General features: G+C 42.0%; 1 protein-coding gene across 2 annotated transcripts; it reads right to left on the bottom strand.

Moving 5' to 3' along the window:
* HENMT1 (HEN methyltransferase 1) lies at positions 1-11,185 on the bottom strand. 2 transcript variants are annotated; one of them, XM_043460475.1, is made up of 8 exons: positions 10,993-11,185; positions 9,697-9,765; positions 7,058-7,186; positions 4,612-4,724; positions 3,629-3,763; positions 1,806-1,985; positions 1,082-1,256; positions 1-577 (listed from the first exon to the last, which is right to left on the bottom strand). In XM_043460475.1, exons 2-8 carry the CDS (start codon positions 9,700-9,702, stop codon positions 167-169), a joined length of 1,149 nt encoding a protein of 382 aa, XP_043316410.1. In that variant the 5' UTR covers positions 9,703-9,765; positions 10,993-11,185; the 3' UTR covers positions 1-166. The 2 variants fall into 2 exon arrangements, with proteins under 2 accessions (XP_043316410.1, XP_043316408.1); XM_043460473.1 differs by lacking the exon at positions 10,993-11,185 and adding an exon at positions 10,560-10,916.
* Between the last annotated feature and the right edge of the window lie 741 nt (positions 11,186-11,926).

Raw genomic sequence — 11,926 nt, 5'->3', positions numbered from 1 at the left:
TTTTCTTTAAAACTCTTTAATATCAACAGTCAACACACACACCAAAAACCATAAAAGCTAGGTGATTTTAAAATGAAAAGCTACCTCAATTATGACTGCACAATGTTTAAATTCTAAATGAGCCCAATTATTGCGAAGATCCTGAATTTCAGGAAGTAAGGATGGCTCAAAAGTCACTACAATCGTTCAAGTCAACCTTCACCGCAGAACCATCACAGTTCAGTTCAATCACGTCACCAAGGAACTCTCTCAGCTTCTCTACATTACCGCATAAGTGCCCCAGCCTGGGATAAGCAATGATTCTTTGCAGGGGTACGTAAAACTTATCTTCAATACAGAAAGGTTGGGGAGCCATCTCCATGGCTTTGTCATCTTCAGTGAGTACTGGAACTGGAAGGTCTGGGGTGAATTTTCCTGTCTGGTTGCCAGGGGCTACGAACTCAGGCTCCAATTCATGCTGTCTCAAACCCACTTGGTATTTCTGTCTCAATCTGCTCACTTCTCGGTACACTAGATAAATCACCACACGTCTACGGTAATTTATCTGCTGTAAACTTGGGTATGAGGTTGTATAAACCTGAAGGAGCAAAAAAAAAGACTTGGAATAGAAGAAAAATTTTCAAAACCACTAGTAACTTTTCAGCACATTAGAATTACCTGCATATACAATTAAGCATATGAACATGTGAAACCTTACCTACTGTGAATGTCCCAATTATGAGGGTCAAAAATTCCTGGCATATAGATATTCTTCAACATATTCTTTACCATGCACACCTCCTCAAACAAAATGGGTCTGACAAGCTTCCAGACTCAATTTCAAGTCATGTCCTGAATCAAGCTACACAGAAACTACTGCTGTTTTTCCTCTTTCCTAACAGATTACAAAGTTGGGGGGGTGGGGTGCACAGTTGCTGGAGAAGTATTTCCAAGACACCAGCAGATCATCTCTGTAACATGCTTTGAGAGATCATGGAGCATGGGATTTTCCTCAAAAGAACGTCATTCACACTTCTCTCTAGTGGGGACTCATCTCACCATCCCAGTAAGTGAACTTGCTCTGAGAACAAAGAACACTCACAACTTCATAAACATGTTCACCATGATGCTCCAAATCAGCCAATCCAGCTGCTTCTGCTTTTTTCCGGAAGACTCCTATCTGGGTACAATAGCCAACATCCTCAGCTCCTGTGGGTGGTTCCCCCACACCAGTAAACTCCACCGAGTAACTGTAGCGACTGGCCACATCTAAAGCCCTAAGAGTCAAAACAAAGAGAAAAGATGGTTTTTTAAACTAAAACAACCATTTCCAGTAGGACAGAACATAAAAATTACAAGTTAAAATAAACTGCAATTCCTACAACATTCACATAAGGCCATATCACTGGGTTTGCTTATTTCTGCAAAAAGCATTAAGGCAATGACAGTGTCAATTTCCCAGTAATCATAAGAATATGGAACAGCATGCAAGGACAAGGAAACCAGAAGGGCTATAATCCCAACTCCTATTTGGGTTTGCACTTTTGCCAGAACATGACCATCTGTCATGCCATTCTGGGAGATAACTCCTGATACCTTCACATGAGGTACCAGTGCCCACACACCGTTTCCACACTTGACAGAGAAAATAAATGCCCAAAGGTGGTAGTTCCTTAATGATTATATGCTAAGTTGCATTTTGGGAATCAATTTTATTGAAATAAAGTAAGAAATAACATATTATGGTAACCATAGATACTAAGATTTCATATGGTTTAAACCTCCAGTGTAGTCACACACAAAAAAAAAGACACTTAAGAACTCACCAGGTCTGAAACTGCACTCTGCTCCACTCAAATTTGTGATCTGAATCTCTAAAGACTGCACAAGGAAACAGGGAATTGAATTCAGAGTTTGGTGTGCTGATGACAATCATGGCTGGAGACATGTACCCAAAGACAACTTCAGGAAACTTCGCCAGATCTTCTGAATCAAAATGTTCTATTCTAAAGTGGTCAGTGAGAAAGATATAATGAAACCTAGTTTCACTTGCAAGTAGCTCCCTAACTGATTTAGCAAAGCAATGTCTAACCATGGACCTCTCAGACCAGGTAAGAGAAACATGATCTGACGTTTTTCACAATAGCCAAAAGGCAGTTAAAAATAAGCAAATGATGAATAAGCACACTGATATATACAATGGAATATTCGATCTTAAAAATGACATTCAGACCCAGGCTACACATGGCTGACACTGATCGCTGCGCCTTGCTCTTCAACCCATGTTCCAATGTTCTCCGTCAGTCATTTCAAACATTAGGCACCTACTGTGTGCCAGGCATAAGGGAATACAAAAGAAATAAAAACACTGCTCTAGAGAATACATTACTAAACACTTGGAAATCTGGACACGACAGTAGGCAAACTGACCCTAGAATAAGACACTTAACTACTATTAAGAGGTCATTTAGAGACTATTTTGGTTTCTGAATACCATTTCCCATTGAAAGAACTAGAAGTGGCAGATTAGGAAGGAAAAGTAGACAACCAGTCTGGTACATCTTGTTACAACAGGAAGTCAGTGCTCAAAAAAAAAAAAACCCAAAAACCAGACATATCACAAGGACACAGATGCCAGCTTGAAAGGACCCTCCACTGCTGTTGACCAATCATGGGAAGATCTGAGTAACAAAATAAAGTAAGTCACAATCCATTAAAAAAAAAAAAAAAACAGGAATTCATGAGTTCACACTGAGGATAAATAAACGGGTGAGAGGGCTCCTGACGAGTAAATACAGAGAAGTACTGAAACCACAGAAAATATTTACCACCATGTAATACAGGCAAATTTAGGGGGGAATATGGATGAGTAACAAGATATGTGCATGGTGTGCAGTCTCCATTCTGCTTATCTGGGGCTGGAAGGCAGTAATTATACAGCTAAGCAAGCACAAACACACCTTGACTGGAGAGATCAAAATTAACCTCCTCAGGAACAAACAGACATTAGTGCCTCCAGATGGAACGACCTGAGGACCCAAATACAGTGCTCTACTGTATTCCAGGAATCTAATCATTAAGAGCCCAAACTGAAAAATACTCCTATTAAAAATAAAGAGAACCGAGGAACCACCTGGTGGTCCAGTGGTTAAGACTCGGTGCTTCCACTCCCATAGCCTGGGTTCAACCCCCGGTCAGGAGACCAAAATCCTGCAAGCCATGAGGCACCACCAATAACAAAAAGGGAACTGCCTGTTTAATACTGAATTTGTTAGGAGCAAAGAGTAAAACCTACACTTATGTGGTTCAGAAGAAAAATGTGTGGAGGGAGAGGGAGACTGAGGGAAACAACAAGAGAGCACATATACATAAGATAAAGAAAATAAGGGAAATGTTCACCTGTGAATCAGGATAAAGGATATGGGTGTTCATGGTACTCTATACATTTTGTATCTTAACCTATAAGCTTAAAATCATCTCCAAACAAAAAGTTGGAAAAAACCAGTGAAAACCCAGTCCCAACTGACAAGCAATTTTCTCCACAAATAACTCAGATTATGACAAATATTTAGGATACTAACTTTACTGAGACTGATTAATTCATATTTTTCAAATGAATGTGTATAGTAAGAACCAGTTTCATACTTACAATTCAATACATGCTGCCAAGTCAAATCCGAGCAAACGACAGTCTTTCTCTAAAACAGAGCCATGATACAAGGTAATCGCTAAATCCAGCTCTCGGGGATCCAGATGATCCCCTACACATGGGGACAGCCTTGACCTGCAAAGCATTATTGCAGAAGGAACACTTGAACACATATAATCTATTTAGAATATCTTACCAGCTACAGAAACTCTGATCCCCTGATAAATTATCTCCTGCCTACACTGGTTAAGTCTGACATAGCCTGTGTCCATGACTTGCTGTATTAAGCACAAGGTCACAGGGTAACTTCCTCTCTCATGGGACTTTAAATGGCCGACAAGAACAAGATTTTTAGTACTTGATATTGCTCTCACTATTAATACTTTTGGTTCTCTCTCCTCACTTTGGATCAGTGATATTAAATGTTTTGTTCTTTAGAAGAAAAACATTCTTAAAACGATCTGTGGAAGTCATATATGAGCAAGCAACTCAACTCAAACTGAAGGAGGCCTTGGGCCTCTGTCCCAGTGCTGTGGCAATTTAAATCCTCTGCTTTAAGTTATCTTGGTGTTCAGCATTGGACTTTGCCATTTGAAACTGAATCTGCAATGCTTTGACGGCTTTAAATACTGAACTGAGGCTATACTTTCTACATAGGTAAACAGAACTTCTAGGTATTATTCACAACATACAAACAATTAATGTCATGGTCAAGGCACTATTTGGTAAGCCTGCAGCTCTCATAGTGCCTTCTTTTAAACAAGTTGTACAGAAGTGTAAGTAAACACTTCATCTGGGAATTCCCTGGCAATCCATTGGTTAGGACTCCAAACTTCCACTGCCAAGGGCTTGGATTCAATCCCTGGGTGGGGAACTAAGATCCCATAATTTGCATGGCATGGCCAAGAAAAAAAAATACTTCATCTAACTATAATTAATAGTTATAGATTAATGCATAATTATTTTAGAGAATTCAGTATTACCCACTCCACTTAAGTCTCCCCTCATTGATATCTACTCCAACAAGCTCTTCAATGCACTTTTGGTATTTTAAGATCGCTAAGAGGCAAACATCACCACACCCCAAGTCTGCAACCTGTAGATGAGAAAGAATGTTATTTCAAAGACATTATAGCCAGAAATCACACATGATCAAGCACTCTTTCTCCAGAAAGAGTTGGGTATCAGAAAAATTACATAGTATCTTTTTGGTAGAAAAATTACATAATATCTTTTTGGTAGAAAAATTACATAATATCTTTTTGGTAGAAAAATAAAAAGGAAATTATAACCTGATACATTGAAAACCTGGGAGAAAAACTAGATCCTGTTAACTTCCCAAGACCTACTACAGTGTTTGGACAATAAACTAATTCATAGACTTCCCTGGTGGTCCAGTGGTTAAGAATCTGCCTGCCAATGCAGGGGACACAGATTTGATCCCTGGTCTGGGAAGATTCCACATGCCACATGGGCAACTAAGCCCATGCACCACAAGTACTAAACCCATACTCTAGAGCCTGTGTTCTGCAACAAGAGAAGCCACCCCAATGAGAAGCCCACACAGAAGTGAAGACCCAGCACAAGCAAAACTAAATAATTAGAAATAAATAAACTAACTCAGTTTTCAAGGTAAATTCTAGGGGCCTGGCATAGGAGCAGCACCGATGACAGGCAAGTGTTCTAAGAGGGGTCTGTGCCTCCGAGAAGCTTGAAGATTTAAAAAGGGATACTGACCAAACATACTAGGACACAGTCTAATCTGTTAATCTAATCTCCTTAATTTATATTCACATACATTCTTAAGATTTTTATTATATCTGACTTTCTTAATCACACAATAATCTTCATTAGCCACAGAGAGTTATCTATATATTTCTGAACTCTACTTTATGAAAAGGGCAAATGAAGATAATTCATGACAAACACTTAAAAGTACCTACACCCAAAAAGAGACACCATCTGAGTTACACCCATGGTTATTCACTAATTTTCCTCTTTGCGGCAGGCACATTTATGGAATGGTGGGAGAAGGGGAACACAGAAATGAAAAAGGAAAATCTAACTACAGAAAGCGTATCACAGAAGCACTGAGCTGCACTAATTTTTAAATATATAGTATACTATATAATATAGTATATAATATGCTATTTAAAAATTAGTATATACTAATACATTATCAGTATAAATATTATATATGTATTAGTATATAATATATACTATATAATAGTATAAAGAAAGAATGGAGCTGAAACTATACTAAGTATATATGAGCCCTATCACTTGGCATCCATCCGTTTTCCCTTCGTAGCAGAGGTATGTGATCACTGTCACTAACTATAAACCTATCACTAACTGTAAACCACATAGCAAAGAGAAGTCTGTAGAGGTTAACTTAATTCATGAGAGAAGCTACCATTTTCTTAAGAAGTCGATTATCCTTTAGCCTGTAACTGGCCCTACAGACTTCAGATGTTCACTGGGCTAGCCAGTTTCCCTGGTCCTATGAAATCCAAACACTGGACTTCCCTGGTGGTCCGGTGACTTAAGACTCCATGCTCCCAAATGCAGGGAACCCGGATTTGGTCCCTGATCAGGGAATTGGATCCCATATGCAACTAAGACAGACCTGGCACAGCAAAATCAATAAATAAAATATTTAAAAAAAAAGAAATCCAAACACTGACACAGAAGGGACTAAGTGTTACTAAGACAGAATCCAGTGCCAACACTGATCACATACCTCTGCTACAAAGGGAAAGCAGATGGATGCCAAGTGTTCCTTGCCTTCCCCCACCATTATTATCTAGTTAAAAAGAACCACAGTATCTATGTCCATACGACTTGTCTACCTGATGTGTGGACTAAATGCTCTAGAAATGTGAACCACATGAAGATCACATCCAGTGGTAACATGTCAAGATCTCCTTCACATCTGAAACTTGCAATGTTGAATTTTACCTGACCTCTGTGCTCCTATCCCCCATGCTTTGTATTTCCACGAAGAGTTTTCAGAAGGTACCATCTTGCCCACACTCACAGATGTTGCCTAGTGTTCCCATTCTTTGCTTAGAATGATAACCTTGACTACTTGTCTCCAAATTCTCTCCTCCTTCCAGGCCCCTGAACACTGGACTGCATTTAGCCAAGGACTGCTCCCAGGTAATAGGCTGGTTTCAGGGTTCACACCTTCCACTATCCAATTACACCACTCTTTTATCGTACTTCTCCTCACCCTCCTCTCTATAAAAGAAAATTCCTTTTTGCCCATGAAGACAGATGCTCTCCCTATTGCAAACCCTTTCCCTCCTTGCAAAAGTCCTCTCGTATAGCCTCTGCTTACTCGCTAGGTCCTTATTAAGATATTTTTATTTGACAAAGCATTAGAGAAGGCATTATTAGCAAATATCTGGAAAGAGAAATACCTACCTTCTTGGGTTGATGTTGCTCCACTAAATTTTTAACGAATTGGTAACGTTGTTTGTATAATGGAGGATTAAACTTAATTACCTTCTTACTGGTAACTTCTTTGACGTTTCCATCAACCACACTATTGCACTGAAAGTTTATAAATAACAACAACAACAACAAAAAAGGTAAGTGTTCTAATCATGCATGACTTCAGGAATTAAATAAGAGAAAAGTTTTATTTCCCCCAACCACTTCGTAGAATACATAGACCCTTGAATCACCTCAAATCCTAAGATTAGGTGGCACTGTACTTCCTCCACACTTCATTTCATCTAAACCTCCTTTCATGTCTTTTAAATTATTATCTGACTTTAATGCCCCCTATAACTCAGGGTCAGCTGAAGGGAAAATTACTTATGAATTCATTTAATAACACAATCATAAGTCTCCCAGCCACACTGAACTACAAGGCCTAGGGTCCAGCTAGTGCATACATGCTAAGTTGTGTCCAACTCTAGCCCACCAGGCTCCTCTGTCCATGGAATTCTCCAGGCAAGAATACTGGAGTTGGTTGCCACTTCCTTCTCCGGGCGATCTTCCAGACCTAGGGATCAAACCTTCGTATCCTGCATTGGCAGGCAACTTCTTTACCACTCAACCACCAGGGAAACCCTGGGGTCCAGGTGGTCAGGAGGCTAGAACCTGTCTATAACTGACAAAGACTCTCCTTAACCAAACTGAAGTTAGACTGTGCCCTCTTTTGACTACACCTTCCTGAACCCTGTCCTGTCTTTGGCTGGCCTACCACAGTTTTACAGGTATCCTAAAGTCACCCACACTTGATACCTGATCACACACTTCATCCCCCACCTCAATATGTGATCACACTGGCCCACCTTCAGAATCCTATCAAATAGGTTTAGCAAGAACCCCATACCCTTGATGGGGTTCTCCTTTCTTTTCCACCCACTGATTCCCTCATTCTGTTCACATGCCATGTATCCCCAGTTGTCTATTGCATAGAGTTGGGCCCCACCTCTCTCCCCTAATGCAATGCTCTTAGTGCAATAGTCCTAAATAGTTTTCCTTTTACAAATGTCAAAATTTCCTTGACATGACTCCCATTACAAAATAATGTCATGATTAATCCATAACTACTGTTACTGTTGTTCCTAAATTATTGTTGGTGTTTTTCAGTCGCTAAGTCATGTCTGTCTCTTTGCAATCCCATGGACTGTAGCATGTCAGGCTCCCCGTCCTTCACTAACTCCTAGAGTTTGCTCAAATTCAAAATCATATCCACTGAGTCAGTGATGCTTTCGAACCATCTCATCCTCTGCTGAAGCTTTCTCCTTTTGCCTTCAATCTTGCCTTCAATCTTTCCCAACAAGTGTCTTTTTCAATGAGTCAGCTCTTCACATCAGGTGGCCAAAGTATTGGAGTTTCAGCTTCAGCATTAGTCCTTCCAATGAATATTCAGGACTGATTTCCTTTAGGATTGACTGCTCTGATCTCCTTGCAGTTCAAGGGATTCTCAAGAGTCTTCTGCACCACAATTCAATAGCCTCAATTCTTTGGTGCTCAGCCTTCTTTATGGTCCAAGTCTCACATCTGTACATAACTACCAGAAAAACCATAGCTTTGACTATAGGGACCTTTGTCAACAAAGTGATGTCTCTGCTTTTTAATATGCTGTCTAGGTTGATCATAGCTTTTCATCCAAGGAGTAAGCATCTTTTAATTTCATGGCTGCTTTCACCATCTGCAGTGATTTTGGAGCCCAAGACAATAAAATTCTGTCACTGCTTCCACTTTTTCCCCTTCTATTTGCCATGAAGTGACAGGACCAGATGCCATGATCTTAGTTTTTTGAATGGTGAGTTTCAAGCCAACTTTTCACTCCCCTGTTTCACCCTCATCAAGAGGATCTTTAGTTCCTCTTTTCTCTCTGCCATTAGAGTGGTATCATCTGTATATCTGAGACTGTTGCTATTTCTCCCACTGATTTTGATTCCAGCTTCTGATTTATGCAGGCAGGTATTTCACGTGATGTACTCTGTATATAAGTTAAATAAGCAAGATATAACAATATACAGTCTTGTCATACTCATTTCTCAATTTTGAACCAATCAGTTGTTCCATGTCCAGCTCTAACTGTTGCTTCTTGACTTATACACACAGTCTTATAAAGGAATCCAAAATGCACTAGAGCATTGCTGTTCAAAAAATATGCAAATATGCAACCTTCTCATAGCCTATTTTTAATAGATTTAAGGTATAATTAATATATCTGAAATATTTCTAGATAAAATCAGAAATGCCTTATCTGTATTTGAATGTCAAAAAAAGGTACCTTTAAAAAGATTCGCCCAAGTTATTCCAAACATACTTCCGTTTTTTCCAATAATGAAATATTTTTAATTAATTTTAAAGTCTACTAAAGTTCCATTCTTCAGTTGTTAAAGCCACATCCTAAGTCCTTAATAACCATGTGAATTACAACCATTTTACAAAAAGGGCTTGAGCATCCGCGAATTTTAGTGTGCACGCGGTGTCCTAGAACCTACCTCCCAGGGTTAGCGAGGGAGGAATGTACCTCACAGGGTATCACGGGGATGACTCTTCAGTCATACAGCAGGTCACGAAGGAAGCCTTACCTCCATGTTGTTTTCCGCCTTTGTTTTCAAGTTTCGTTGAAACAGAAGTGCAGCTGTCTCCTGCAACCCCTAGGAATCATTAATGACTAGGCTGTAAATAGTGTATCAGTTTTGTAGAGGAAAGGCTAGACTAAGTAGCTGCTGCCTAGATCACTGGGAAGGAAGAGAGCAAGGTTTCTCCCTTCTCTTTACGTTTAATCCACATTAAAGTATCCTTTAACCCACAGAATGTATCCAGGAAGCACTGCTTCAGACAATAGCAAAGAAACTACGGAAGCCTAAGTGGCCTTCCGCTCCACCAAACACACGCAATAACACCCATTCTTTCCTTTTACTGTTAGTTGGATTAAAACTGAACAGTTCTATCAGTTGTGACTATTTCATTAAAGCCCTCAACGTCACTCAAATTGCTTTCAGCTACTCTTTCACACGTGGTCAAAATGAAATTTAAAGAGAAAAGTGTCCTAAGTGAAAGTCACTCAGTCGTGTCCGACTCTCTGCGACCCACCCCATGGACTATGCTGTCCATGGAATTCTCCAGGCCAGAATACTGGAGTGGGTAGCCTTTCCCTTCTGCAGGGGATCTTCCCAACCCAGGGATTGAACCAAGGTCTCCCCCATTGCAGGCGGATTCTTTACCAGCTGAGCCACAACGGAAGCATATATGCTCCAGCACGTATCCAATTCACTACTGGCCTTGAATTTTACATTTTTAGTACTCTGTTGCACATCTGCCTCTATCCACTAGAACTCAGTCTAAAGTGTGGACACATCGATCTCCTGACTTGAGTTATTCTCTAAATCGTAACTCGGAAACCCTCCTCGAGAGAGCTCAGGAGAGCATGAGTGGATGCAACTATTACCTTTCTGTAAGAAGCACCTCCGCGCGCGGCCGACCAGCGGACATTGCGGAGGAGAGCCGGTGCCGCAAAGCGGCGGCCGCGTCTTTCCCCGGGCCCGGCCCCTGACACTGGCGCACGCGCGGTCTCACCACGTGACTTTACCCGCCCGCCGCCACACCTGCGCCGGGGGCACCGCCCCGGGGACTCCCTACTCCTCCGCCCGAGGTGTCCGGAGCCCAGCTCCGGATTCAGCCCCTTTCCTCTAGGCTCCTGGCTCCAAGACATTGGGTTTGTGTCTTTTAACGGCCTCTGTGGCTCATGCTCCAGAGCCATGTCTGAAGTCTCCATCCGCACATTAGCGGGGGGACCACGATCCCTGCCACATCCCCCCTCGCGAGCAGCTGCGACCCGCCCCAGCCGGCCAGGAGCCGCGACTGTTGGCCCGAGGCGGCACCTCGCTCGGCGTGTCCGGGGCCGCGAGCAGGGCGCTGGGCTCCGGCGGCTGTTGGCTTCGCGGCTCTCCCCGTGCGCGGCAAAGAGCTGAAAACGGTCCCGGCCAATGGAAGGTGCCAAGAGGAGCGACCGGGCTGAGCGCGAGCCGAGCAGCCGCTCTCGTCCGAATCGGCCAACACTCCCATTCCCAGAACAGTCCACAAGGACCTTAAAGGGGACCGTGGGCTGCCTAAAGCTCTGCCGGTAACATCTGAACTCAGAAAAGCCTTAACACCGTACAGTCCGCAAACCTCCAACTGGTAACTACCGCATGCTCTGGACACAAGTATCTGATCTCTTAGAAAAGTTACTTTATCGTCTGCCCTTTCCCTTGCAGAGATTCAACCTAACACCTCAAAAGTTATTTCTTTCTAATATGTGAGAGAAAAGCTTAGGAGAGGAGAAACGAAGCTGCCTTTGCTGTTGGGAGAGGAATTTAGTCCTATTTTAAGAGACTCGATCTGGTTTTACTAATGAATTCATTTCAGTTCAGTCGCTCAGTCTTGTGCGACTGTTTGCGACCCCATGAACCGCAGCACACCAGGCCTCCCTGTCCATCACCAACTCCCGGAGTTCACCCAAACCCATGTCCATTGAGTCGGTGATGCCCTCCACCATTTCATCCTCTGTCGTCCCCGTCTCCTCCTGTCCTCAATCTTTCCCAGCATCAGGGTCTTTTCCAGTGAGTCAGCTCTTCGCATCAGGTGGCCAAAGTATTGGAGTTTCAGCTTCAACATCAGTCCTTCCAATGAACACCCAGGACTGATCTCCTTTAGGATGGACTGGTTGGATCTCCTTGCAGTCCAAGGGACTCTCAAGAGTCTTTTCCAACACCGCTCAAAAGCATCAATTCTTCTGCGCTCAGCCTTCTTTATAGTCCAACTCTCACATCCATA

This window comes from Cervus canadensis, chromosome 2, assembly GCF_019320065.1.
Source record: "Cervus canadensis isolate Bull #8, Minnesota chromosome 2, ASM1932006v1, whole genome shotgun sequence".
Taxonomy (NCBI): Eukaryota; Metazoa; Chordata; class Mammalia; order Artiodactyla; family Cervidae; genus Cervus; species Cervus canadensis.
Note: the sequence above shows the minus strand (reverse complement) of the source record. Positions and strands in the feature narration are given on the sequence as shown.

Bases quoted from the DNA above. Each gene is read 5' to 3' on its own strand.
- HENMT1 (XM_043460473.1), bottom strand. From the start codon at position 10,886: ATGGAGACTTCAGACATGGCTCTGGAGCATGAGCCACAGAGGCCGTTA. The intron at 4,725-7,057 runs GTAGGTATTTCT...TCTCATCTACAG, and splicing joins AGCAACATCAACCCAAGAAG to GTTGCAGACTTGGGGTGTGG. The intron at 3,764-4,611 runs GTAATACTGAAT...AATGCTTTGCAG, and splicing joins GGGAGACTTAAGTGGAGTGG to GTCAAGGCTGTCCCCATGTG.